The sequence below is a fragment of the Molossus molossus genome, unplaced genomic scaffold, assembly GCF_014108415.1.
Source record: "Molossus molossus isolate mMolMol1 unplaced genomic scaffold, mMolMol1.p scaffold_m16_p_23, whole genome shotgun sequence".
Lineage (NCBI taxonomy): Eukaryota > Metazoa > Chordata > Mammalia > Chiroptera > Molossidae > Molossus > Molossus molossus.
Window position 1 is genome coordinate 25,417,223 of NW_023425359.1, and position 27,001 is coordinate 25,444,223.

The 27,001-nt window shown below is 61.1% G+C and overlaps 1 protein-coding gene across 1 annotated transcript in view; it reads left to right on the forward strand.

Moving 5' to 3' along the window:
- Positions 1 to 25,871, forward strand: part of NAV1 (neuron navigator 1) — an 84,732-nt gene extending 58,861 nt beyond the window's left edge. The window contains exons 4-29 of the mRNA XM_036277578.1: positions 1,793 to 1,931; positions 2,306 to 2,603; positions 3,236 to 3,929; positions 4,388 to 4,831; positions 5,921 to 5,962; positions 6,543 to 6,691; positions 8,168 to 8,338; positions 9,170 to 9,222; positions 9,897 to 9,974; positions 13,058 to 13,141; positions 13,361 to 13,472; positions 13,888 to 14,009; positions 14,675 to 14,683; positions 16,915 to 17,111; positions 17,314 to 17,506; positions 17,585 to 17,753; positions 18,005 to 18,102; positions 18,257 to 18,352; positions 18,561 to 18,720; positions 19,469 to 19,704; positions 20,408 to 20,562; positions 20,702 to 20,773; positions 20,983 to 21,179; positions 21,651 to 21,769; positions 22,906 to 23,103; positions 25,000 to 25,871. Of these exons, the coding sequence (XP_036133471.1) occupies positions 1,793 to 1,931; positions 2,306 to 2,603; positions 3,236 to 3,929; positions 4,388 to 4,831; positions 5,921 to 5,962; positions 6,543 to 6,691; positions 8,168 to 8,338; positions 9,170 to 9,222; positions 9,897 to 9,974; positions 13,058 to 13,141; positions 13,361 to 13,472; positions 13,888 to 14,009; positions 14,675 to 14,683; positions 16,915 to 17,111; positions 17,314 to 17,506; positions 17,585 to 17,753; positions 18,005 to 18,102; positions 18,257 to 18,352; positions 18,561 to 18,720; positions 19,469 to 19,704; positions 20,408 to 20,562; positions 20,702 to 20,773; positions 20,983 to 21,179; positions 21,651 to 21,769; positions 22,906 to 23,103; positions 25,000 to 25,095 (4,381 nt within the window). The 3' untranslated portion in view covers positions 25,096 to 25,871. The remainder of the gene's footprint in view (positions 1 to 1,792; positions 1,932 to 2,305; positions 2,604 to 3,235; positions 3,930 to 4,387; positions 4,832 to 5,920; positions 5,963 to 6,542; positions 6,692 to 8,167; positions 8,339 to 9,169; positions 9,223 to 9,896; positions 9,975 to 13,057; positions 13,142 to 13,360; positions 13,473 to 13,887; positions 14,010 to 14,674; positions 14,684 to 16,914; positions 17,112 to 17,313; positions 17,507 to 17,584; positions 17,754 to 18,004; positions 18,103 to 18,256; positions 18,353 to 18,560; positions 18,721 to 19,468; positions 19,705 to 20,407; positions 20,563 to 20,701; positions 20,774 to 20,982; positions 21,180 to 21,650; positions 21,770 to 22,905; positions 23,104 to 24,999) is intronic.
- Positions 25,872 to 27,001: the final 1,130 nt, after the last annotated feature.

Consider the following 27,001-nt stretch of genomic DNA (forward strand, 5'->3'; position numbering starts at 1 on the left):
CCTGGACGAGTGGACGTACTGTGTCGTGAGTCTGGGGGAGGGAGGAGGTGGACTGTCCTTTGATCGTGACTGTGCTTCGTAGCAATCGAATCCCCGCGTTTTCTCTGCTTTTCCTCGGTGTGTTTGGATTCATCGCCACACGGCAACCGAGCCGAGGGTGCGAACCACCCACCTCCCTGTGCTCCGCACACAGATGAGAGGGTGGCCAGTGGGGACCCGGGCCGAGCACTTACGTGACGTGCACGTCTGACTTTTGTTCACGATACAAAAGTCGAAATAAATCGAAAAGAAAAAGATTTTCCAGATACCGGCTAATTCGCAGCAACCTGCCCTCAGCCTCCAGCCTCGTGCTCCTGCCACGCAGACGGACGAGCGAGCTGAGAGCCCAGACGCGGGGCTGGGGCGCGAGTCCCCGCGGGCACAGGCGTCCCGGGAGAGCAGCCTTACGAAGTCCCGCGCTCAGCCTTTGGCTCTAAAACCCGAGCGGAGCCTGAACAGCGTTGTAGGGTCCGGGGAGGGACCGAAATGGGAAAAGTCTTGGGAGCCGGGACCTTTGGAGAAAGGAGGTAGGAGACAGGGTTCGAGCTGAGAAACTTTTGAGGAGCGGACCAGGTGAGAACAGCTGGAAACGCAGCTCGATGTTCTGTGAACCCGCCGCCCACAGAAATGTAACCGAAGAATGTGCGGAGTCCCAGCAACACAGCGGGGGCTGTGCCAGGCCAGGGAGTGAGCGGACCCGGGTTTCTGTGTAAAGACAGGGATGCAGCCTGGCCGGTGTGGCTCAGCAGATGGAGCGTCGCCCATGGACTGAGAGGTCCCCGTTCGATTCCCGCTCAGGGCACGTGCCGGGGTTTCGGGCTCAGTCCCCAGTGGGGGGCGTGCAGGAGGCAGCCGATGGATGTTTCTCTCTCACATCGATGTTTGTTTTTTGTTTCTCTTTCTCTCCCTTTCTCTCTCTCTAAGAAAAAAAAAAATCAATAAAAAATGGCCCTGGCCGGTTTGGCTCAGCGGTTAGAGCGTCGGCCTGTGGTCCGGAGAGACCCGGGTTCGGTTCCCGCTAAGGGCATGTACCTGGGTTGCAGTTTGTCCCCAGCCCTGGTTGGTCGTGCAGGTGGCAGCCACTCCATGTGTTCCTTTCACGTCGATGTTTTTCTCTCTCTCTCTCTCTTCCTCTCTCTCCCTCCCACTCTATCTGTACAAAAAATGGAAAAACGTCCTCGGGTGAGGATAAAAAAAAAAAATGTATTAAAGAAACAAGACGGGATACCAACGTGTGACGATGGGCCCTTTGAGCACGGCGGGGCCCCTCGGCTTGGCCACACCTGGAGTGCAGTTCCTGAGCTGGACAAACAGGGGCGGCGAGAACAGGCAGGTCTCTGTGGTGCTAGAAAAATAAATGTCTTTTCCTAGCCCTTGTTTAAAAACTGTAGAGACGGAGAAAGGGGAGGGGAAACGCCCAGAGAGCACGTCTATGAGTGGACACTGACGTAGTGGTCGCAGGGGTGGGGGCCGTCGGCGAGGAGCAGGAGCCGGTCGCCGTGACCGGATTAATCTTCGTCTTTACCGTGCGCCTTTCTGTGGAGGACATACAGCCTCTCTGGCCAGAGCAGGCAGCCTGCGCCTTTGACGAAGGAGCATCGTCCGACGACAAGGCCGCTTGGGTCACACGTGGGGTTCCCTGCACACCCAGGCCTAACCCCCGAGCTTTCTCCTTTCGGCCATCCCTCCGTCGATAGCAAAGTCCGCGTCCCGCCTCGGCGGCTCCGGCCCTGACCCCTGTGTCCCCCTGCAGCTGGGACGAGAGCAGCTCCATCAGCAGCGGCCTCAGCGATGCCTCCGAGAACCTCAGTTCGGAGGAGCTCAACGCCAGCTCTTCACTCAACTCCCTGCCGACGACTCCCACCGCCTCCCGCCGGAGCTCCACGGTAGTGGTGCGTGCGTGTGCAGACGCCCGGCCGAGCCTGGCCAGTGCGACACTCACCCGCCGACGGCGTGGTCCCCCGACGCCCTGACCGAGCCCTTGGGAACTGGCGGGAAGACGCCTGCGGCTCCCGCGCGGTCACCTAAGCTGTTAGCTGCCCCAGTGCCCATAGCTAGTGACCAGCCAGTTCGGAGCTGTTCCAACTGGAGAAGAAAGAAATCGGGGATGTGTGGGGTGTCTTCCCTCTGACACCCTCGGGGTGGGTGGAACCCTGAGCTGACTGAAGCCTGGGAGGAGCAGGGCCACCCAGCAGCCAGGTGAGCCCCCAGCCGTCCACCTCCCGTCCCCAGTGAGTGACCGAGCCCCTCCCCGTCTTCTCCGCAGCTCCGCACGGACTCGGAAAAGCGCTCCCTGGCGGAGAGCGGGCTGAGCTGGCTCAGTGAGTCGGAGGAGAAGGCCCCCAAGAAGCTGGAATACGACAGCGGCAGCTTGAAGATGGAGTCCAGCAGCTCCAAGTGGCGGAGGGAGCGGCCCGAGAGCTGTGACGACACGTCCAAGGTCGGAGAGCTGAAGAAGCCCATCAGCCTGGGCCACCCCGGGTCCCTGAAGAAGGGCAAGACCCCGCCGGTGGCCGTCACCTCCCCCATCACTCACACGGCCCAGAGTGCCCTCAAGGTCACAGGTAAGCCGGGGTGAGGGGAGCGTCGGGGCCCTGTCCCTGTGGTCGCCGGGCCTGCCCAGCACCCTGAGCGTATCGCCAACCCCACTTAGTGGGCGGAATAAACAGCTCGAAGAGGTCGTGTGGCTGAGCCCGAGTCACACGGCTAAGGACGGGGAGGGGGAGTCGGGAGGTTATGTCGAGACCAGTTGGTTTCCCCAAGACACATCTTCACAAGGGACGTGCTAGGCATCTCAGGGGGCCCCTAGAAAACCAGAAGTCACATGTGTGCACTCCCAAAGCCCACCCGAGGCTACTCTCACCTCGTCCACATTCCCCTCGTCTGCCATCGCCGGTGGACGTGGCCGCCCTCTGGTCCATGGGCTTCCCTCCTCCTTCCTGGACCAGCTGCTAGATTTTCCTTCTCGAAAATCCTTGCAGTGGCCTTTGCCATGTTAACCAACACGGAACGTTGTAGTCTGGAAGCAGAACACAGCAATAGAATAAAAACAAACCACTCCCAGGCCACTCCCCCCCCCCCCCCCCCCCGGCAAGAAGTGTCATCAGCTGCTGGGGGACTGCTTGCCCAGGCGGGGCCCCGGGTGCTGTGCGTCGTTGGCCAATCCCCTGCTTTTACCTTTTCCGGCCTCGTGCAGGCAAACCCGAAGGCAAAGCCACGGACAAGGGCAAGCTGGCGGCGAGGAGCACCGGGCTGCAGCGGTCCTCCTCCGACGCGGGCCGCGACCGCCTGGGCGACGCGAAGAAGCCGCCCTCCGGCATCGCCCGCCCCTCCACTTCCGGGTCTTTCGGCTACAAGAAGCCGCCTCCTGCCACAGGCACGGCCACCGTCATGCAGACCGGTGGCTCCGCCACGCTCAGTAAGATCCAGAAGTCCTCGGGCATCCCCGTGAAACCGGTGAACGGACGCAAGACCAGCCTGGACGTGTCCAACGGCCCAGAGCCCGGGTTCCTGGCCCCCGGAGCCCGCTCCAACATCCAGTACCGCAGCCTGCCCCGGCCAGCCAAGTCCAGCTCCATGAGCGTGACCGGAGGGCGGGGCGGGCCGCGCCCCGTGAGCAGCAGCATCGACCCCAGCCTGCTCAGCACCAAGCAGGCAGGCCTAGCGCCCTCCAGGCTGAAGGAGCCTTCCAAGGTGGCCAGTGGCCGGGCCACGCCAGCCCCTGTCAATCAGACTGATCGGGAGAAGGAGAAGGCCAAGGCCAAGGCAGTGGCCTTGGACGCAGACAACATCTCCCTGAAGAGCATCGGCTCCCCGGAGACCACTCCGAAGAACCAGGCGAGCCACCCACCGGCCACCAAGCTGGCGGAGCTGCTGCCAGCCCCTGTCAGGTACCTGCATGGCAGCGCCCCCCACCCCGTCCGTCTGCCCCCGACCTCTCTCGGATCCTGCACTCCCTGGCCTGGGCACCGCCTGGGCCCCCAGGGTCTCCACCACGCCCTGCATGCCCGGTTCCTTCCCCCTTTCCCCCCTGATGTCCAAGGCCCCTCTGCTGGCCCAACCGTCGTGCCCACCGGCTCCTGCGCGCTGATTTCACGTTTACACGTCACACCCGTGCGTGTAGAGCTGCCTGTGTCTCCCACACGCATGTGCTTCTGTGTGGGAAGACGCAGGGTCCCCGGCCAGGGGTCGGGTGTGCTGCCCGCGTGTCATGGCATCACTGGGAGCTCAGCTCCTGGGCTCTGCAAACGGCCCGGGAGGGAGGAGGCCGGCGAGGATCTTCTGAGGTCCCATGTGCCTCCGGCTGCCCGAGCGCCATTATTCTAACACGCCCTCCCCCCACACCCAGGGCCTCAGCGAAGAGCTTTGCCAAGCCGCCCTCGCTAGCCAACCTGGACAAGGTCAACTCCAACAGCCTGGACCTGCCGTCGTCCGGCGACGCCCACGCCCCGAAGGTCCCAGACCTGCGTGCGGCCAGCCCCGCAGCCGGGGGCCCCCTCCCGTCGTGCTTCACCCCCAGTCCGGCTCCCATCCTCAATATTAATTCCGCCAGCTTTTCCCAAGGCCTGGAGCTCATGAGTGCATTCAGCGTGCCAAAGGAGCCCCGCATGTACCCCAAACTCTCAGGCCTGCACAGAAGCATGGAGTCCCTGCAGTTGCCAATGAGCCTGCCCAGTGCCTTCGCCAGCAGCGCCCCCGCGCCCACTCCGCCTGCCCCCTCGGCCATGCCCCCAGAGGAAGAGGCAGAGGAGCTGGCCTGGAGTGGAAGCCCCCGCGCCGGGCAGCTGGACAGGTAGGTGGACAGAGTCTGTGCCAGGTCCCAGCTCCTGCAGCCGGTAGTAGTGCTGTCCTAGGTCTGATCGCCATGTAGCGACTTTCAAGGTTTTTTTGTCTGCATGAAGTGATTTCATCTGCTTCACAACTCTGTGAGGTAGGTAGGGTGTTTTTAGTTTTTCAATTATCGTATCAGTAGGGAAACTGCACAGAGACACACTGAGGTCGCAGAGCTGGTTCAGCCTGTCAGCTGCAGCCTCTGCTTCCTATGACACCGTTCCTATGACATCATTCCTATGACACCGTTCCTATGACATCATTCCTATGACACCGTTCCTATGACATCATTCCTATGACACCGTTCCTATGACACCGTTCCTATGACATCATTCCTATGACACCGTTCCTATGACATCATTCCTATGACACCGTTCCTATGACACCATTCCTATGACACCGTTCCTATGACACCGTTCCTATGACACCGTTCCTATGACATCCTTCCTATGACACCGTTCCTATGACACCGTTCCTATGACATCATTCCTATGACACCGTTCCTATGACACCATTCCTATGACACCGTTCCTATGACACCGTTCCTATGACACCGTTCCTATGACACCATTCCTATGACATCCTTCCTATGACACCGTTCCTATGACACCGTTCCTATGACATCCTTCCTATGACACCGTTCCTATGACACCGTTCCTATGACACCGTTCCTATGACACCATTCCTATGACACCATTCCTATGGTATCATTCCTATGACATCCTTCCTATGACATCATTCCTATGACACCGTTCCTATGACACCGTTCCTGTGACACCATTCCTATGTCATTCCTATGACATCATGGCCTGGCTCCATCCACCATGCCGTGGCCTTGGTAGCTCCCACACCCTGCTTTCTAATCAGGGGAGCACTGAGCATTTCAGGTCGGCTTCTCAGGTTGGGGCCAAGAGGCTGTGGCCGCCTCCCCTTGCCTGTAGAGGGAAGGGAGTCTGACGTCTGAGTTCAGGGGCGCGTCCCTCAGATCTTGGGCTCCACGCTGGAGGCGCTCAGAGGCACCCATACGCTTCTCCTGTTTCCTCCTCCACAGTAACCAGCGGGATCGGAACACGCTGCCCAAGAAAGGGCTCAGGTAACCCTGACGCATGCTTTCCTGCCCTGCCCCGGGCAACCTCTCCTGAGCCCCAGCCGTGACTTGGGGGACCCTGGCGCCCTGCCCCTGCTGACTGTGCCGCCTCACCCCATCAGCCCGTGCTCTGTCCTGGAGCAGAAACAAGTTGGCACAGGGGAGTCTCGCCCTCACCTGCACCCGCCTGCAGCACTTCCCGATCCTGGCAGTACTTCCTCGCTGTAATCTTCCCCTCAAAGCCGAGGGGGGACAGGCGGCCTTGGGGGGACCCAGAGGGCCTCGTGGGACACAGCAGGGCATCCGCTGTTACCACGGCACTGGGCCGCAGGCAGGACCCCGCTGCTTGGAAGCCCACTTACGAAGCAGATGGTCTGCCTTGCCTCCAGCACTTCCCTCCCCTTGGGGGTCCTTGCCGTCGTCCTGCAGCCCCTCGTGGGGTCTGGGGAGGACACCGAGTCACCACCGCTTCAGCTCCCTCCTTGGGCATCCCCGCCTGCTCCCTCCTGGTCCTGCTTCAGAGCTCCCACCCGCCAAACCGCTGCCCCTTTCGGTGGCCCAGACTGACGGCTGCTGCCTCCCTCAGGTACCAGCTGCAGTCCCAGGAGGAGACCAAGGAGAGGCGACACTCCCACGCCATGGGGGGGCTGCCGGAGCCCGATGGCCAGTCAGAGCCTGCGTCCCCCCCTGCGCTCTCCATGTCCTTGAGTGCGAAGGGCCAGCTCACCAACGTAGGTCAGTGCCGCGGGTGCTCGCTGTGACGGGGCTGGAGCTGGGCCGCCGGCAGGCAGAGGCCAGCCCGCTGGGCGTTGAATTCCTCCCGTTTGCCTCGCTCGGTGCTGGGTGCTGGGCGGCCTCGCGGTGCCTCTGTTCGTTCATCCCACTAAGACGGCTCCAAGACCAGCCGACACGCTGACCCCGGCCTGCGCGGTGGGCCCTCGGAGCACCCGAGGGTCTGGGCGAGAGCCGAGGATGGCCGCCGACCCGTGTCCGGCACAGACCAGTGGGCTGTCAGGCTGCCGGGAGGGAGAAGGGACAACTGGTTGACTGCAAAGGATGGGGGCCTGCCTCCAAACCCAGAAAAGCCCAGGGTCCCCAACTGCTGGGTCTGGGCCGGGACCAGCCTTGCCCTGGAGGCAGCGCCGCCCTGGGCCATGTTCTGGCCACGCCCTTTCCAGGCTGAGCAAGGAGGCGGGATCCTGACTCAGGGACGGGGCGCAGAGACGCCCGGGGGAGGGCGCGGTCGGCCCAGCGGGAACCTCTTCGGGGCCCTGCCACGCTTGCGGTTTGCTCGCTGTGTCTAAATCCACCTCCTCCTCCAGCCGAGGGAAGGAAAGGCTGTTCCGTCCTCTGGGGTGACTTGGGGGGCACTTGAAGAACTAGGAAGCAGGGTCGCTTTGCCTCTTGAAGAGAACAGTTCTTGTGGAAAGGTCATCTGGTCCCTAGGACCATTAGATGGAGGACTGGGCAGCTTATTCTCTGTCTCCACTGAGGGCCAAGCGACGGATATGCGTTTACGCTGCCGGCCCAGGGCTGAGGGGCCGAGGGGCCTGGCTGGACGGTGCTCAGGCCGCACTGGGAAGGGCCAGAGGTGTGCAGTTTTGCTCTGCCTGGGTCTGTCCGGAGAGACAGCCATCCAGCTGCCCGTGCCGCGCCAAGGAACTACCCGGCGTGGTGGCGCTGTGTGGGGAGCCCTGAGGCTGTGACCCCCAGGGGCTTGGGGAGCAGGCTGCGCTGGACCTGACACTCCCCTGCTCTTCTCGCGGGAACGCCGGGCAGAGAGGCTGTGTCTTTTGCTGCGTTAGTGCCCTGGAACCTGGCGGGACCGTCAGTCCCGCCGTCCCGCCCACAGGCCCCCAGTTGAGCCCCTTCTGCAGCTGGCTCTTTGTGTCCTTCAGACCCGAGTCTTGATCTGTCCTCCTGGCCACATGTGTCACCCGCGTTCACAGGCACGTCTCCGTGATGTGGGGGTTTCGGGAGGAGCGCCAGGCGCCCAGCCTGACCATCCAGGGCAGGCAGCACAGGAAATGCCACTTTGACTGCAGACAGCAGGCCCTTGCCCACCAGGCCCCCATCTGCCCGCACCCCCCGCCGCCCCACCTCCCCTGCCTCTCCTGCCCTCTCCCTCCTGGCGCTCCGTTCCCCGGGGCCCAGAGCGCCGATGACCCTGCCTCTTCTCCTGCCCCCTCCCGCCCCCCTCTGTCCTTCCAGTGAGTCCCACCGCGGCTGCCACGCCGAGAATCACCCGCTCCAACAGCATCCCCACCCACGAGGCCGCCTTCGAGCTGTACAGCGGCTCCCAAGTGGGGAGCACCCTGTCCCTGGCCGACAGACCCAAGGGCATGATCCGGTCAGGATCCTTCCGAGACCCCACGGACGATGGTGAGACTTCACGCAGCGCGGTTCACGCTCATCCTGGCTCCGCTGGGCCCTCACCCGCCACCACTCCACCGTCTCAGACCAGCACAGGCACACGCTCCCACGACATTGAGCGGGGCCATCTCAGCTCCTCTCCCATCCCTCCGAAGGGTCTGGGGGCCCCAAAACCTTGGGGCTGGGGGGCGATGAGTGTGGACAGACTCGGCGGCCCCTCTGCGTGCTCCCAGCCGCGGCCCACCCCCAGCAGCGGCCTGCTCCCAGTGTCTCGGGTCCACGAGGTCACGCAGGGACATGACGGCAGCTCGTAGGTCCTGACAAACAGCCAGGCATTGCGATTCTCTTCTGAGAGTTCTCCGAGATCAGCCTCAGGCCAGCCGTGGTGGTCACGGTGTCGGGTTCATGGTCAGCCTGGGGGCCGGCTTCCTGGAGGCAGGACATCCCTCCATGGCTGGAGGACACACCGGAGTCCTCTCCCGGCCCCCAGCGCGCTCGCGTGTCCCTCGCTGAGAGCAGGAGGCAGTTGGCAGGCTTGTTCTCTGCAGCTCTGGTGGGAACTGCCTTCCGCGGCCCAGGCCTCCGGGTCCTGCCGGGGACGTCGCCTTCCTCCCTGGGCCCTCGGAGCCGCTGAGCCCGGCCCACCGCCCAGCCAGCGTCGGCTGGAGGGAGGCGCTCTGCTCGGCAGACCCGGCCTGCTCCGGGCCGTCGGCCCCGCTGGGCCCCATCTGCTCTTCCTGCTGCTCCAGAAGCAGTGCCAGCTCCCACCTCGGGGCTCTTCCCGGGCCTGTGCCTCGTCCCCGGGGCCCTCCGTGAGCTCCCTGTTCTTTTCTCTTACAGTCCACGGCTCAGTGCTGTCCCTGGCCTCCAGCGCGTCCTCCACGTACTCCTCAGTAAGAGCACTGACCCCTCCCCCCTGCCCCTCCCCCCCTGCACGGCGGGCCCCTGGGTGGGGGCGGGGCCCTCGGCTGGGTCCTCTGTGGCTCAGGGTCCTTCCGGCTCAGCACCCTGCTGCCCTGCTCCGCAGGCTGGAGAGCCCTTGCCCCAGAGCCTGCCGTGTGCGCGTGGCGAGGTGACGGGTGGGTTTCCAGGACTTTGGAACCCGACCATGTGCAAGTTACCACGTGTCCGCTGCCCAGGGCTCATCCCGTCTGTCCTTCTCGGTCTCATTCTGCCCTCAATTCTTGGTTCCTTCAAGTTGGGGCGGGCAGGGTTTGTTCCGATCAACCAGTGTCATTTCCCAGCCTCCCTGTCCAGAGTCTTCTTCAATCCAGGCCCTGGGGTAGGGTCCGGGCCAGTCCTGCCCGGAGCCAGGGCCCGGTGGCAGGTGCGGCCTCTTGGCACCTCTGGGCCGCGCTTCTCCGTGCTCTGCCGGCCACAGGCCTGGCTCCTCGCCCTTGGTAACCTCCTCTCTCTCTCTCCCCTCTGCGCTCCTTCTCCAGGCTGAGGAGAGGATGCAGTCTGAGGTAGGGGCTAAGCCGTCGTCCCTGCTTGCCGAGCCCCTGCACTGCACCGTCCCCCCGGCCCGCTGGGCGGCTGCCGTAAGCTCTCTCTCTTCCCTTCACAGCAGATCCGCAAGCTTCGCCGGGAACTGGAGTCGTCCCAGGAGAAGGTGGCCACCCTGACGTCCCAGTTGTCCGCCAACGTGAGTGAGACCCGGGCCGTTATTTTTCCCAGAGTTAGATGAGTTCGGCCGAGGAGGACAGTTATCTCATGAGTAGTCCCTGGGCTTTGACACAGGGATCGGAGAGGGCTTGGGGATCAGCCACCCCGCCTCTGAGTTCTGATTTTTCTAAAGAACCATCCTGTCTCCGGCCTAACCTATAGATATGGATGAGCTCACCTCCAGTGGTCTTTGAACTCCCTGGAGCAGGGGTGGGAATGTCTGGCCCGTGGGCCATATAAGGCCGGCAAAATCAATACCAGCTAACGTCGCACACCTCACTAAGTTAGCATGACCAAATATAGCCGGCTAATTTTTAAGTTGATAATTTTGTTTTTAAGATTTTTTTCTTTCTTTATTCATTTGAGAGAGAGAGAGAGAAACATCGATGAGAGAGAACATCGATGGGCCGCCTCCTGCACGCCTCCCTCTGTGGATCAGGCCCACAACCTGGGCGTGTGTCCTGACTGGGGATCGAACTGGCGACCTCTTGGTGCAGGGGTGGACGCTCAACCACTGAGCCACCCTGGCCAGGCTACATTGATCTTGTTTGTTTGTTTGTTTGTTTCTGTTTGGGTTCTTTTTTTGGTACATGCCCCTAGCGGGAACCAAACCCAGGACTCTCTGGTCTGCAGGCTGACACACTAACCGCTGAGCCAAACCAGCCGGGGTCGTTGATCATTTTTATGGCTTGTGAATGATGTTATAGACATCCAAGTGGCCCTTGGCAGAAAACGTTCCCCACCCTGCCCCAGAGGAAGAACAGGACGGCCAGTGCTTCTGCATGAGGTGGGCACAGCTTGGCCTTTGGCCGTGGACAGGAAGCACCATAGATTGTTGCAATCACAGAGCCCCCAGCACGGTTAGCACTGCCCTGGGGGGCGTCCATGTCTCTGCTCGTGCAGAACCGGCGGACACAGAACTGGGTTTAGGATTCTGTCTGGTGACCGTGGCACTGCGTAGGCCCCACCCTCCCAGTTGCCTGTCCCAGGAGGCCCCTCGGGCAGCGGCGAGAGGGTCTGAGCTCCAGGTTGGGAGCCAGCGGCCTGGTCTGTGCCCTCGACCTGCCCCACGGCCCTTTCGCTTGGACTGACCTCGTTTCTCCTTCAGACCTTGGTCTGGCTGCCCCGTGAGGTGGCAGCCGCCCCCTGGACAGGCTGCGGCCGTTCGTCCCCTGCGGCCAAGCTGCGAACAGAGAACATAAGAGTCATTTTCCCCCCAAGCTGTAAACAGCAGCTGAGCCGGATCCGCGGGGCCTTTCCAAGTGTCCGCACAAAAGTGACCGTGTCTCCAGCTTCCACGGTGGTTTCTGGCTTCCGCTCTCCCTTCCTCTCTGGGGAGCCCAGCTGTCAGGCCCGCGGTCCCCCTTGGAGCCGACAGGAGGTGCCTCACCAAGACCTCGCGTGTTTCCCGTGCTTCCCGTGGGTCCCCACAGCGGTCCCCTCGCACGCGGGCGGTTCCGTCTTCTCTGTTCTCAAGCCCTCGGTGTAGCCGTTGTATGTGGTTTGCTCCAAGCTGATATAAAACACTTTTTCCACTCGTGGGAACTTACAAAAATTGTAACGTAAACAAGAACATCTCCCTCCCGGCACCCCACCCACCGACGCGGTGGTGGGTCTGGTCCTGCCCACCCCGGGAGAGTCTGCCGGGGAGATGCTGGGGGAGAGCCGGGGAGAACATCCGCGTCTGACCAGTTACGCTGCGGGCTGTCGGCCATCTGCTAGCGAGCCTGGGCAGGGGCCAAGGAAATGAATCGGGAGGATGATTCTCCTTAGAACAGGACGTTCCCTTTGGCTTCAGACAGAGTGAACGAAACACCCAGACTGACAGGTTCTGAGTTTCCGAGGTAGAGCGGTGCCGGGGTTGCGGCCCTCGAGCAGGGGACTGGGGAAGGGCCCGCAGCTTCCTTCAGGATCCTGGCACGAGACCGAGCTTTGGTCCATGAGCTTCCCAGCTGCCAGCAGAGGGCACACCCAGACCGCCGCCCCTCCCAGTGCCCGCTTCTCTCCGGCGCCACCCCTTGGTCGGAGGTCCTGCAGACACCCTAATGGGGTTCAGGATCAGGGGGCTCAGCAGAGCCCGGAGGAAACCCGGCCAGATGTGTGAAGCGCGCCCCCCGCCGGCAGAGGCCTGCACAGAGAAGACACGAGAAGCCAGGAGCTCTTGGGTCACCGCGGGTGGATTTGCAGGGCGACCGGCCGTCTGTCCACAGACACGGCCAGGGACATGGAGAAGCAAACAACATGAAGCCAAGACGACGGGGGCTCCCCTGTGGGAGGTGAAATCAAGTGCTCGGGCTCACGGCATGCCGAGGAGGCAGAGGCTCGGTCGGACCAGAGCAGCCACAGCTGTGGTCAGACGAAAGGAGCCTCCGGGGTTTCGAGGGCAATGGGTGAAAACGAATCGACCCGCCGGGAGGAAAAATCATCAGTGACAGGAAGCGGTGACGGTGTCACTGTCAGCATCATCCCAGAGCCGGCAGAACACATCCGTCACTTCCTGCGGAGGTCAGCTGCTCACACACCCTCCACTGACGGCGACGTCTCGTCCCCAAGGTGCCCCTCCAGTCCCGGCCTCGTCACTGTCCTCCACGTCCTGGCACCGGTTCAGGCTGGGTTCCACGTGGCCACCGCCTGCCTCCTACCTGGAGGGTCCCGGGGACCCTCCCCTTCACGAAACAAGCCTGCCACTCCCTGGGCTCCCTTCCCGGCCCTGCAACGGGCCTGGAGGAGGAGGAGCAGCAGGACCCTCAGGACGGAGAGTCACCAGGCACACAGAGCCGACACAGCTCCCACCGGGACCCACGGAGCAGAGGGACAGTCCCACCCCCGGTAGTGACAGGGACCCGCTCCAGGTCTCCGGGAAACTCCATGTCATGACTCGGGAAGCTGGCCCCGCCGGGAAGTTTCTGAGTGCACGTTGCCCGCTCAGGGGGGTCCATATTTCAAGATCCCCCAGAGGTTTGTCTGCCTGGTCAGCTCTGAGACAGGTCCGCTGAGCTGCGTCCCCGTCAGGCCCCCGGCCCTGGCCTCGGGCATCTCAGGGCCCCTGTGTGTTTCTTTCAGGCCAACCTTGTGGCCGCCTTCGAGCAGAGCCTGGTGAACATGACGTCCCGCCTGCGGCACCTGGCGGAGACGGCCGAGGAGAAGGTGAGAGGCCCGGGCGGGGCAGGCTGGCCTCGCACCCCCGAGTGCCCTGAGGCCCGCTCTCCCTCTGTCACCCTGAATCCTCGAGCTACCCCTTAATGAAGATGTCCACTTCCCCGCCCTGTGTCCCTTATCTGATAGGATTCCGGTGCCCAGCCCATCACCTGGCACCTGGTAGGTGCTCCGGTCCCATCGCATGACACCGCTCCATTTCTCTCTCAGGACACTGAGTTGCTGGATTTGCGAGAAACCATAGACTTTCTGAAGAAGAAGAACTCAGAGGCCCAGGCAGTCATTCAGGGGGCCCTCAATGCCTCGGAAACTACGCCCAAAGGTAGGCGAGCCAGCCCCAGATCAGGGGGGCCGGGAGCATGAAAAGGAGGCGGCGGCAGAGTGAACCTGTGTTTCCACAGTGCGCCAGGTCCCCTTGGTGCCCATCAGGGTGATGCTCTGGACTGGCCGGTGAGGGGTGCCTGGGCCAGGGGCGGGGGTACATTGGTTTGTGCAAAACCATGTCTCCTGTGCACCCGCAGTTTCTTGGGAACAGAGATCACTTTATTACTTATTTTTCACCATTAGCATGTTTTTTTTTATGCTGAGACATCATGAATAATAAACGTTTGGTGAAAGAATGATCCCAACACCCATAACGTGGACCCAGAAGCTGGGTGGTTCCCTCTCCCCCACCCTGCCCACGCCTCACACTTTGAGTCCAGCCTGTCTCTTCCTCCCCCTCGCCCTCGCCCCAGAACTCCGGATCAAGAGGCAGAACTCCTCAGACAGCATCTCGAGCCTCAACAGCACCACCAGCCACTCCAGCGTCGGCAGCGGCAAGGATGCCGACGCCAAGAAGAAGAAGAAGAAGAGCTGGGTGGGTGAAGGTCGCGGGGAGGGGCTTGCGGAGCAAGGCCCCCTGCTCAGCACAGGGAGCGGGTCCTTGCAGAGGTGACCGAGGCGGGGTCCCTTTGCTCACTCAGCCCCGAGGTCATGTCTGCTCAAGTGAGTTCTGCTGACGCGCCCATGGTCCTTCCCCGCTTGTCCTGAGGCCGCCCCTGCAGCCACACACACCTGCCTTCCGGGGCTGTCCACGCAGGTTAGGTCCAGGGTGTGGCCAGCAGGAGGGTCACCCATCCCAGCCTCCCCGCCCTGCTCCCTCGGCGCTATGGAAAGAAGCATCACGAACAAAGACGCTCGTTCTAGATGCCCCTGGGGCCATTGCTTCCACTTTCTGGGGAGGTGTTTGTGCAGCTCCAGATTACGTCCCAAGGAACCCTTTGGTGCGCTTGGCCCAGAGAGAGCCGGGTCTTATTTTTCCCAGGTAACCCGAACCTTTTGGCTGGCCGCTCGTCCTCGGCGGCCGGCGGTAGGGAGGGGCCCCCAGGGCCGGCCCTGCGCTCTCTGCCCCGGTCCGTAGCACTGGCCCCCGACTCCTGTGCAGTGCAGACAGGTATCAGCTGTGTGAAACGAGTGATTAAGTGTTGCTTCTCTTTTCTTTCCCCTTCAAAATGCTGACTTCACATCCCCATTTTTTTCCAGGTCTATGAGGTAAGAGCTGTGGCCCCCTGTCTTCCTTCCCTTTGCCTTGCCTTCATTTCCACAGCGGCTCTGTCCCCTGGAGACAACCGGCCGCTCCTAAGACTGACAGCCACCCAGAGCTCCCGCTCACCCACTGCATGTCCGTCTACAGCTGCCCCCGCCCCCGAGTGGGAGGACTGGGCCACTGGCCAGGCCACAGCCCTGCGCTGTCCCTCCTGTCCCTCTCATCACAGCAGCAGTCAGACTCACTCCTGTCCGGAGTGTGAGCTTTCTTGGTTTTGTTCCATCGAAGCCTAGAAGCCCCCAAATGGAAGACAGTCAGTCCCTGGATAAACGCTCACTCACACTTTCCACAGGCCAGTGGGGTCCAGACTGAGATGACCCACTTAGGGGAGGGACAGGACCCAGGCCAGGGGGCCTCCGAGCCACCCTGAAGCCTTTGGCTCTGAGCGTCCTTGGGCTTTTCCAAATACGTGTCCGGGATGAGAGCGTCACCCGGGACAGGCAGGGGCCGAGCCCAGAATTTCCATCACTCACCAGACCTCTGGGACCCACTCACCCCGAATGTGGGGCGGGGTGCTATCGATGTGAAGGTCAAATGCAAGGTCTCAGCCCTCGGGGGCCTGCAGATTTGCTGGGGGGACAAAAAAAGTGATGGAGAGCTGATAAGAACCCAGCAGTGCCCACAGCCTGGTTCAGTCGGTGTGTTTAAGGACCCGTCACAGAAGGGAGGGGAGGCCACGGGGAGCCAGGCGGAGTGGGGCCGATGGAGAGGCCTATGCAGGAGGTCTCCGCGTGGACAGCAGCGGGCAGGGAGAAAGCCCGTCCAGCCCGAGCAGTGGCTGAGCAGGAGGAGCACAGACACTTGCTTGAACCAGACCCTTCAGGTCAGCGCTCCTCAAAGGGTGCTCCACCCAGGCCACCGAGATGCTCCCTGAACAGTGCCGTGGTCAGACCCGGGCCCTGCGCTTTCCAGCGCGTGTCTGCCTGGGGAGGTTTCTGCGATGCCCCTTGGGAAGGAGTGCCCTCTCCTCGGGCTCCATCCACTGTTCCCGGCGTCATTGCCATCAGAACTCCCAGCCCACGGAGGGTCCTCATGACCTGAGTGGGCTTACGCTCCGGACACACGTGGTCGCTGGGTCTCTGCACTCGGCGTGCGCATACACACATGCACAGACACCCACATGTTCATGCACGGCTTCCCCGAGGCGGTGTGTCTCGACATCACTGATTGAAATTGGGGAGCCCAAGTCCCATGCCGTCCTGAGCAAGCCAGGTCCCTGCCCCTTTGGCCTCTCTTCATCTCCACCGAGAACGGAGCTGTGCGGTAGTTTTGAGCCGTGAGCACCCACACTTCCTGGTCACTGCACACTTACCCTCCCTGCTGCCCCATTGCAGCCAGTGGGGTCCTCCTTGCCCGACCTAGGGAGACCCCAGCACACAGCACCGTCAGCCCCAGCCACCGCCAAGCGGCCCTCCTGTGCTCCGGGAGACACTCGGGGGAGTCCCCTCAGGCTGCCCTTTTCCATTTTCACTGTCCCGAAGTCCGGGTCGCTCATCTCCTGTAACATCGGCCCCTCATTCCCGCTGTCTCGCCGCCCTCCCGTCTGTGTCCCTGTGTGGTGTGCATGCTGTGGATGCATGTGTGTGGGTGCGGGACAGGACCCCGGTCTGCATCTCCGCTCACACCCCCAACCCCTGGCTCCGACACCGCCTGAAACCAACCAAATAAGCTGTGGTCACATGCCAGTGTCCCAAGTGGCAGAGAGCCCCCGTACATGGTCGCTATCCCCCTCCTGTGACGTGCTGAGCGCAGACTAAGGAAAACTTGAAACTGCAGAACCGTCTTGTCAGTGTCTAGTGAGCAGGGGCAGATTATGACTCCATGTGCCCTGGCCAGAGCTGACCCTGGGCCGCACAGCTGGGCTGTAGACTGCTGTCCCTGGACCACCGCAAGGTGTACCCCAGACCTCCGGGGGCCTCCCTGTCCCTCTCAGCTCCCCCAGGGGAGAGAAAAGGCCCTAGAAGTTCTGTAGCCAGCAGCAGCAGCAGCACACCAGAACCCTCTGCGTTGTCTCAGCCCCGATTTCTAGGCAACTCTGCCCACAGTCCACGACCAGGCACTAAAGAGGGGGGCTGGGCGCCAGCCGCAGAGGCCCTGCCTGTAGCCTGTGTCCAGACGTCCCTCCCCGTCCCCACAGGAGCCCTGACGGCTCTCGACTGCATCTGCTTCCTTCTAGCTCCGAAGTTCCTTCAACAAAGCCTTCAGCATAAAGAAGGGACCCAAGTCAGCGTCCTCGTACTCCGACATCGAGGAGATCGCCACCCCCGACTCCTCCGCCCCCTCGTCCCCCAAGCTGCCCCACGGCTCCACGGAGACGGCCTCACCCTCCATCAAGTCCTCCAACTCCTCCTCCGTGGGCATCGATGCTCCTGAGTGAGTGTTCTCCCACCCCTGGCCCCGGCCCGGCACCTCTGCGAGCCGTTGGCCAGAGCTGGCAGTCAGCCCGTGAACCCCGACACACGGTGCCCCCCAGACCTCTGCCTGGGCCGCAGAGACCAGCAGGAGGCACCGCGACCACCAGCCACACTCTCCGTTCCCTGGTAACCAGCCCTTTGTGGCGCCTGCTTCCTGGCAGGGTCTCCGCTCACCCGGCACCCCACGCGAGGCTGTTCCACGCGGGCGAGGAGGAGGAGCCGGAGAAGAAGGAGGTGTCCGAGCTGCGCTCCGAGCTGTGGGAGAAGGAGATGAAGCTGACGGACATCCGCCTGGAAGCCCTGAACTCTGCCCACCAGCTGGACCAGCTCCGGGAGACCATGCACAACATGCAGGTGGGTCCGGGCGGCGCTGTCACGGGAGGGAGGCCCGCCGGCCCCGCCCGTCTCCTACCCTGTCCGTTCTGGCCACAGCTGGAGGTGGACCTGCTCAAGGCGGAGAACGACCGGCTGAAGGTGGCCCCGGGCCCCTCGTCGGGCTCAGCTCCAGGGCAGGTCCCTGGGTCGTCTGCTCTGTCGTCCCCTCGCCGCTCACTAGGCCTGGCCCTCACCCACTCCTTCAGCCCGGGTCTCACCGACGCAGGTACTTTGGGAGAAGAGCCTGTCCGGGGAGAGCAGGGGAGGGTCCCACCCACTGTTACCCTTCCACGTGCTCGGGTGGCATCTTCCCTGGGCCGGTAGAGGCCCTGAGACACAAAGACTCTCGTCACTGTCCAGCGTGGGGTGTCCGTTCCTCCTGTGAACCTTCCAGAGCCGTGGGGGGAGGTGAGGGCTGGGAGGTGTGGGAAAGCCTGTGGGTACCCCTGAAGCCATAGGTCCTCTTGCTGCCTGCAGACCTGTCGCCCATGGACGGCATCAGCACCTGTGGCCCCAAGGAGGAGGCCACCCTCCGGGTGGTGGTGAGGATGCCCCCCCAGCACATCATCAGAGGGGTAAGGCTTCAGGAGGGCTGACGACACCCATTCTCATCCAAGAAAGCCTGGGCCCCCCAAAACCAGAGTGTTCCACTCCCGAGGATTTCTGGGGTCTTTCCTTCCTTGGCATCATCTTCCCGGAGGCTCACGTACTTCTATGTTGGCCTCACAGGACTTGAAGCAGCAGGAATTCTTCCTGGGGTGCAGCAAGGTCAGCGGAAAGGTCGACTGGAAGATGCTAGATGAAGCTGTGTTTCAGGTGTTCAAGGTAAAGGGACACGTGTTCACGCAGACACTGGGGTCCTGGGGACCTGGCTGCCTTGTGGAGCAATGCTAAGTGGGAAACCACATGCTCCTCCCTCCCCATCCACGTCTGTTCTCTCCAGTGTTTTGTTTTGTTTCTCCTTGTGCTTTTGCGTGTGTGTTTGTGACTGCTCGGTGTTCTTCGCCATCTTCTTGGTCCCCTCCTCTGGCAGGACTACATTTCTAAGATGGACCCGGCCTCGACCCTGGGGCTTAGCACCGAGTCCATCCACGGCTACAGCATCAGCCACGTGAAACGGCTGTTGGATGCCGAGCCCCCAGAGATGCCTCCTTGCCGCCGAGGTGTCAATAACATAGCGGTCTCCCTCAAAGGTCAGTCTTGCTCTCAGGGTGCAGGGGGAGGGGTGGAGGGAGGGGGTGCATGGTCAGCTGGCCCACCGCGTGTTCACCCTGCAGCCATGACAGAAGCTACAGTATGAGTCTCACTGTGCTTCAAGTCCACAGTCTGCAGCCTTGGGTGCAACTAACCCAGATGGAGAATAATTTTTTCAAATGTTACATTGTTACTGACGTGTCATATAGTTAGGCCTATGATTGCAACAGGTACAGACTTTTTCTTGCCATCATTCCCTAAATGATACAGCGGAATGTTTATATAGCATTTACATTGTATCCAGTATTCTAAGTAGCTACAGATGATCTGAAGTACACGGGAGACTGTGCATAGGTTGCTTGCAAACACTATGCTGTGTATATGAGGGACTTGAACATCCTCGGGTTTTGATATCCTTGGGGATAGGGGCTGGGAGGGTACAGGTTCCCCGCAGAGAGCGGATACTGGGGAACGACTAACGTGAAATGTAAAAGACAGGGCTCAGTCCGGACTTTTGTTCCCAGGGATATTTTTGTTAGCAAGGACATTTCTGCCAAGTCCACCCACAAACCTGTAGCTCACAGCAGGTCCCTAAAGATGCAATCCACACGGTCAGCCTCGGGGTTAGGGCGTCCTGTGGAGCCCTGGAGGAAGTGGCTCTGAGCTCTTCTGTTCAGTGGGCTCCTAGATGAAGGAAAAGCACGTGGGGCCCCGTTGAGACTCACGCTCTCTGGGGCTGGGGTTCAGGTCTGAAGGAGAAGTGCGTGGACAGCCTGGTGTTTGAGACGCTGATCCCCAAGCCCATGATGCAACATTACATCAGCCTCCTGCTCAAGCACCGGCGCCTGGTTCTCTCGGGCCCCAGCGGCACGGGCAAGACCTACCTGACCAATCGGCTGGCTGAGTACCTGGTGGAGCGCTCTGGCCGCGAGGTCACCGAGGGCATCGTCAGCACCTTCAACATGCACCAGCAGTCCTGCAAGGTGGCTGTCTCCCAGAGCCCCTCTGGCCTCAGCCTCCCCCGTCCTTGCCCAGGCCCCTTCCCTTCCCCTTCCTGGCCTCACCTCAGTCGTCATTCCCCCACCCCCCCTCATTGTACCCCCTTTTCTAGTCCTCGCTTTCCAGACTTCACCCCCCACAGGCCCCCCTTGCCTGTGAAGCTTCTTGAGCTGACCACTGTCTAATCCACACAGCCCTCGTTCCCACCCTCCCCCTCTCTTCCTTGCCTTCCCCCCACCTTTCTTTCCCGCGTCACTCACTGGCTTTGGGCTTCCTCGGGGAAGCACTCAGAATTTCGCATCACGTCTTGCGTGTCCCCTGCCGAGTCCTGACATCTCCGAGCACACCTCAACACTTGGGGATTGGCTCCACTCTTGGTTCTCCCTGGTGGGGGAGGCAAACCCCTGGGAGATGTCATGGTGCCCACCAGTGAAAATCCACTCAGCATTAGTGTGTCCCACCTTCGGGGGCCTTTGGGATCCCTGCTTAAGAGGTGGCTTTAGGGCCCTCGGAGCACTGTTTACGTCCGTGACAATGCTTCTACAGGCGGGGCAGGTGCGTGGGGTGGGAGGCGGAGGCCCCAGGGAGACCCACACCTAACATAGCGTCTGCAGGGCCTTCTTGCCACGGCCGAGCCGGGGGCCTACGGCTCCTGAGTGCTGACCCCCCTGCCTTCTGTTCCTTCAGGATCTGCAGTTGTACCTCTCCAACCTGGCCAACCAGATCGACCGCGATACAGGAACAGGGGACGTCCCCCTGGTGATCCTGCTGGACGACCTGAGTGAAGCGGGCTCCATCAGCGAGCTGGTCAACGGGGCCCTCACCTGCAAGTACCACAAATGGTGAGCTGGGCAGGGCCCACCCCATCGCGGTGGAGCGGGGCCCGGGCCGGTGCAGCCTGGGAGCTCTCGGCGGGTGCACACGGCAGACCACACGTGTTCGGACCAGTCTAAGGAAATCCTTCTCTCTTTCTCCCCACAGTCCCTACATCATAGGCACCACAAATCAGCCTGTGAAAATGACCCCCAATCATGGCCTGCACTTGAGCTTCAGGTGAGCTCTGTGGCCCTGGGAGAGCCCTCCAGAGCCATCTGGGCTGGGAAGAGGGAACCGGCACATTTGCCATGTCAGTCAGAGGGTGGAGATGGGTCCTGGGGAGAGAAGAGGGGGCGCAAAATGAAGAGGTGCACAGACTGGCAGGGGATGCGCCCTGCCAGGGGTCCCAATGCCACTCTGACCGCACCTCCCCACCCTGGCCGTAGGATGCTGACCTTCTCCAACAACGTGGAGCCAGCCAACGGCTTCCTCGTCCGCTACCTGAGGAGGAAGCTGGTGGAGTCGGACAGCGACGTCAACGCAAACAAGGAGGAGCTGCTCCGGGTGCTGGACTGGGTGCCCAAGCTGTGGTACCACCTGCACACCTTCCTGGAGAAGCACAGCACCTCAGACTTCCTCATTGGTACGGGCACCCCCCTGCCCCCAACAGCAGGGGCCCCCCCTCCCCGCTCGGCCCCTGCCGGAGCTCCCCGTCCGCCCTGGGGTCTTTGGCATCGAGGACTGAAAACCTGTGGCTTCGGACTTAGAACCTCGGAGTCACTTAGCCGGCCTTCCCAGTGCAGTTAGCACCGTGATCTCTGAGTCACGTCAACCTCCAGGACGCTAAGCTCCCTCGTGTTTTCCCCGCAGTTTATGGAACACCAGAGGGAAGTCCTCGGGGGGTTTCCAATCTTCCTCACTCCCTCACCGGACCCAGCTTGGGAGGCATTGTTCAGGAGATCACCAGCCAAGCCCGCAGCTCTGCAGTCTCGGAATCACCCCGCTTTGAATTCCCTTCCTCTTCGGCTTATCAGAGCCCTCTGCCTGGTAGAGGGCGTCAGGGGGCTGGGCCACTAGGACAGCCGGTGCTCACCTACCTCTCGCTTTTCCATAGGCCCTTGCTTCTTCCTGTCCTGTCCCATCGGCATCGAGGACTTCCGGACCTGGTTCATTGACCTGTGGAACAACTCCATCATCCCCTACCTGCAGGAAGGAGCCAAGGACGGGATCAAGGTGAGCCCTGCCCTCTGACCCTGCTCCGTCCCCACTGTCAGGCTGTCCCCTCCCAAAGCAGGGACATTGGCTTCTTCAGTGTTGGACATGGGCTACTGAGATGTCTTAGGCTCTCTTCCTAACAGGTAGACCGAGGCACTGGATGGACGGAGCCACTGAATGGGCTCTGCCTGGGGCCACGTGTCCACCGAACTCGGCCTCGTCCAGGGATCAGGGCAAATGGAGAAATAATTGCTCTCGGACTTAAGGAAAGCCCTGCTGTAGCCTACGCTCATGACTAATAAAAATGTTACCTTGGCCAGGTTATTGAACCTTCTTAACATCCTCATGTAACAAGAGGATACACTCTGCTCTGCCCCAATCACTGGGCTGTTCTGAACACAAATGAAGGTGTGGCGCAGATTTTAAGAGTCTGCATAAGAACACTGTCAACAGGAAGGTGTCACCTTTTGGTCTGTGTCACCTGTGGAGCAGGGGCCCCATGAGCACTCGGGGGCCTCGACGTTGTCATTGGGCCCATCGGCCATGTGTTGTCCATAAAAGTGGTTGTTACTCTGACAGGTCCCTCCCTGTGACTTGGTAAATTTCCAGAGATGCAGTCCATCCAACAGATGCCAGGAAATCATTATTTCATCCAATTTTGCATTATTAGTAGTTTTCAAACTTAATGGCTTTTTTAAAATATGTTTTTATTGATTTTTTAGAGAGAGAGAGAAACACCAATCGGCCACCTCCTGCACTTTCCCTACTAGGGATCGAGCCCACAACCTGGGCATGTGCCCCGACCTCCCGACCGGGACCTCTCAGTCCATGGGACGACGCTCCATCCGCTGAGCCACAACGGCCAGGTTAAAGGCGGTTTTACACAGATAACGTCTGTTTTTAACAAAGTCAGACATTTCAAAGGCACTGCTACCAAGCGGAAGAGGTTCCTACTGGAACAGGAAAAGGCGGGGTCATGAGATTCGCACGTGTCCAGTTTCACACCGGCTGCTGCGTTGCCTTCCGAGGCAGTTCACCGTGGACGCCAACTCACTTCCCTCCTCGGGAAACCCCACGAATGGACCGGCTCGGACGGCAGGACCAGCCTCCCGTCGGGGGGTCCCTCCCCTGACCCCACGTCTTCTTCTCTGCAGGCTCACGGACAGAAAGCTGCTTGGGAGGACCCAGTGGAGTGGGTCCGGGACACTCTCCCCTGGCCGTCAGCCCAGCAGGACCAGGCGAAGCTGTACCACCTGCCCCCGCCCACCGTGGGCCCGCTCAGCATCGCCTCGCCCCCCGAGGACAGGACGGTCAAAGACTGCACCCCGAGCTCTCTGGAGTCAGACCCTCTGGTGAGTGGGGCCCTCCTGGGCTGAGAGGGAGAGCATCCCAGCATTGAGGTCTTGGTGCATTCCCTGAGGGCAGGGCCTGGCGGGTGGCGGGAAGGCCAGGCCCTGCATGAGGTCAGCGAGGAGCCCTGGTGGTCAGAGCGAGCCCTGGGTAAAGATCGTGAGCCTGCGACCCGGCATGGGCAGAGCGAGACTGTGTGCCAGCAGGGGGCGCTCCCGCAGGCCCAGGGCCTCGGGCAGACCGCAGGGGGCCGCACTGCCCAGAGTTCAGCAGCGGGTCCGTCCCCTCTGCGGTGCCCTGGGGACAGCTTCAGTCCAGGTACTTCACAAACCCTGCAGGGAGCGGGCCCAGGCGAGCGGCAGGCCAGGGGCAGTGGTAGTGGTGACCCCCAGGGATTGAGCCTGGAGTCCAGGAAGCTGCCCCAAGCGCTTCCAAACAGCAGAGTGGACGGGGTGCGGACAGGCACTTGATCAGAGGAAGTGCAGGCGGCCAGCACGGACATTGGGGCCTGGATGGTTTGGCTCAGAGGTTTGGGCCTCGGCCCACAGACCAAATGGCTGATGGTTCAATTCCCGGTCAAGGGCACGTACCTGGGTTGCAGGTTTGATCCCCCGCTCTGGTCGGGGTCGTGCGGGTGGCAACCAGTTGATGTGCCTCTCTCTCTCTTCCCCCTCCCTCCCTTCCACTCTGTCTAAAAATCAATGGAAAAATATCCTGGGGTGAGGATTTAAGAAAACATAAAATGATCCCACCTTTCCAATAATGGGGGACGTGCAGATTGAGAGAGAGACAGCATGCCACAGAGGCCAGACTGTATGGAAGGAAGCAGGGGCGTCCCATGTGGTCATGGGGGTGCTCACGAGGGTGAGGCTGCTCAGTGTGGAAACTTACCACACCCGCCTGTGACCCCCAGGCTTTACCTTGAGTGGGACACTCTTTCTCCTTAGTCAGAACACATCTTTATTTCCACTGTTCAAAACAGGTGTAAAAACGCTTTTAAGTTGGAAGACTGTTGAGAATCCAGTGAAATGGGGGACATTGGACTGAACAGAGGGTCATCCAGGCTAAGATGAAATGGGGGACATTGGACTGAACAGAGGGTCATCCAGGCTAAGATGAAATGGGGGGTCACAGACCTGGTGCAGTGGCAGAAAATAAGAGGCGAAGGGAAGGAGGTGGACGCCTGCAGGGTTCGGACGGGACTGAGAAGCAGGGTCTGTGACGGTCTGGCTGGGGGTCTGTGGGAGGAGTTGTGAACCCCTGTGGCAAGCACCTGGAGAGCAGAGGCTTCCGTGTTGTCTGTCGTCGCCACGTCACAGCGTGGCACCCGTGGCCCAGACGCTCCCCTGCAGCTGCAGAGGGCTGCCTTTCACCAGCCACGTCACAGCGTGGCACCCGTGGCCGCCTTTCACCAGCCACGTCACAGTGTGGCACCCGTGGCCCAGACGCTCCCCTGCAGCTGCAGAGGGCTGCCTTTCACCAGCCACGTCACAGCGTGGCACCCGTGTAGCTGCAGAGGGCTGCCCTTCGCCAGCCACGTCTACATCCAGGCTCCGAGTCTCGTACAAACCACGCTCGGACCCACATCGAGATGCTTTTTAAAGTGTGTTTTCCTTTGTTGATTTTGGAGAGATTGGAAGAGAGAGGGAGAGAGAGATGGAAACATGGATGAGAGAGAACATCGACTGGCCGCCTCCTGCACAACCCCCACTGGGGATCGGGCCCACAACCTGGGCGTGTGTCCTGACCAGGAATTGAACCGGGACCTCTTGGTGCAGGGTCGACGCCCAACCACTGAGCCTCAGCGGCCGGGAGAGCACATCGAGATGCCCCCTGTCCTCCCCCTGCAGGCAGGGCCCGAGCCCCAGCTTTCACAACCGCTCTCTGCCCCTCTCTAGATGGCCATGCTGCTGAAACTTCAGGAGGCTGCCAATTACATCGAGTCTCCAGATCGAGAAACCATCCTGGACCCCAACCTCCAGGCGACGCTCTGAGGGTCCAGCAGCCCGTCACCCCAGATGGCAGGACGCTGGTATCGGCTCAGTTAGCGCCCCTCCCCCCCCCCAGGCTGGCTCTCCCGAGAGACCACCGAGGGAGAGGGAGGAGGCACCGGTTCTTGGTGCTGCACCTTGGAGAACTTCCTAGCAAGGACTAGTGGGGTGGTGTGTGGGGACCCGTGTCCCCAGTCTGCATTTCCTGGCCTCCTCTCACGACTTTGGGGAAGACATGATCGCTGGGTCCTTTTCCTTGACTTCTTGTCTCAGTGACAGACTCCTGGGCTTTCTGGGGAGAGTTCAGAAGACATCCAACCAGCCCGCAGCGGGTCCTCGCCGATTCTCAGGAGCGGCTCTGAGAGAGACAGTCCCCACGGGGACGCCCGGGGAGGCCGCAGCCCCCAGGACTTCTGCATACCCTCCCAACCCATCGCCACTGCCAACCACTCCCCCCACCCCCGAGATCGGGCTGGAGCCCAGGAAAAGAGAAGCATGTGGTTTAAAAAATGTTTAAATCCATCTGTAGAAGGTTTTTAAAAAATGAAAAAGTTGAAGCTGGAGCGGGGAACCAGGTGCTAGGTAGAGAGCGTCGCCCGCCCTGGGTGTCAGAGGGGACGGGACCGTTGCTGGTCTGCAAAGTCGCCAAACCACAGAAGTGAACCGCAGCCTCCAGAGAAAGACTGCGGCGCTGGCCCGTACCCTCCGATTTCACACTCATGAGCGTCAATAAACCCTGCTTCTTTTTTATTTTTGTTTTTTGTTTTGTTTCTATTTTCCCTCCCATTTGCCTATTTATTTTCCTTTCCTCTTTTTTTTTTTTTTTGTTTTTTTGTTTTTTCCATCTGCTCACGTGTCCACGAGAGGCTCAGGCCGCTTCTCCAGAGGCTGGTTTGGCTTTTCCGGGTGGGTTTTGTTTGGAGCACCTGATGCCATCTGATTGGCACCAGCGAGGCACCCTTGGGCTCACGGGAGACACAGAGAACTCGGATTTCTCTTCTGACAAAGCACATGCTCTGCCTGCACCTGTCTGGCTCCTCGTCCGACCAAAGCGCTGCCCGAGCTTCGCCGTGGACCAGGGGAACCAGGAGGCTGAGCTGCTCCTGTCGGGCCGCTCTGCACTGTTCTGATGGTAGCCACGTCGCCTGACCAAATCCAAACCCCTGGCCGGCCTCCACCGCTCGTCTGTGACAAGGCAGTGTTCACATACGAGAGACAGGACATCCCCACGAGGGTCTCTCCATCAGAACACACGGCTCTAGGATCCTCCTTCCAAGTGGGCCCATCTTTTGTCGACACTGCCCTGGAGGCCTAGTGGCCCACGTTTCTTCCTTCAGCAGCCACTTACTGAGCAATTTATACAGAAGATGAGACTTGGGCCCTCGCACCCACAGTCTGTGGGAAACGTTACCTCCGTTAAGTGTGCATCCCCTTGTCACCTGGACCTTCAGGATCACCTGGGAAATGTAGCAACAACCCAAGGAGCAGCCAGAGAGAAGCCTCGGATGAGATGCGCAGTGCACTGTGAGCGGAAGGTCCCGGATCTGGTAAGCTGGGCCTGAAGGACGAGGGAACCTGCTTCTCTCGTGTGGGGAAGTCTGTGCCCTGCTTCGGAAAGCCCCTTGGGCCCAGATCCAGGCGGAGCTGCCTGCTGAGGCTGAAGCTTCAGGTTCCTACGTAGCACAAGACCTTCTCAGAATCTATAGGCACACTGGCCTGGTCGTCACTCGGTCCCACCCAGCCCAGGGTTGGGTGCATCCGCATCCACGTCAATATTTCCATGGAGGTCCGAAAGTGGCCCAGATCGTTCTCCGAGAACCTGCAGCCGCCTGGTCGCTCCCGGCGGGGATCGGGCCCTCCGTGCTGGAGACTGTTACCATTACCGCTGTTGCTGCTACGTCCGCGAGCT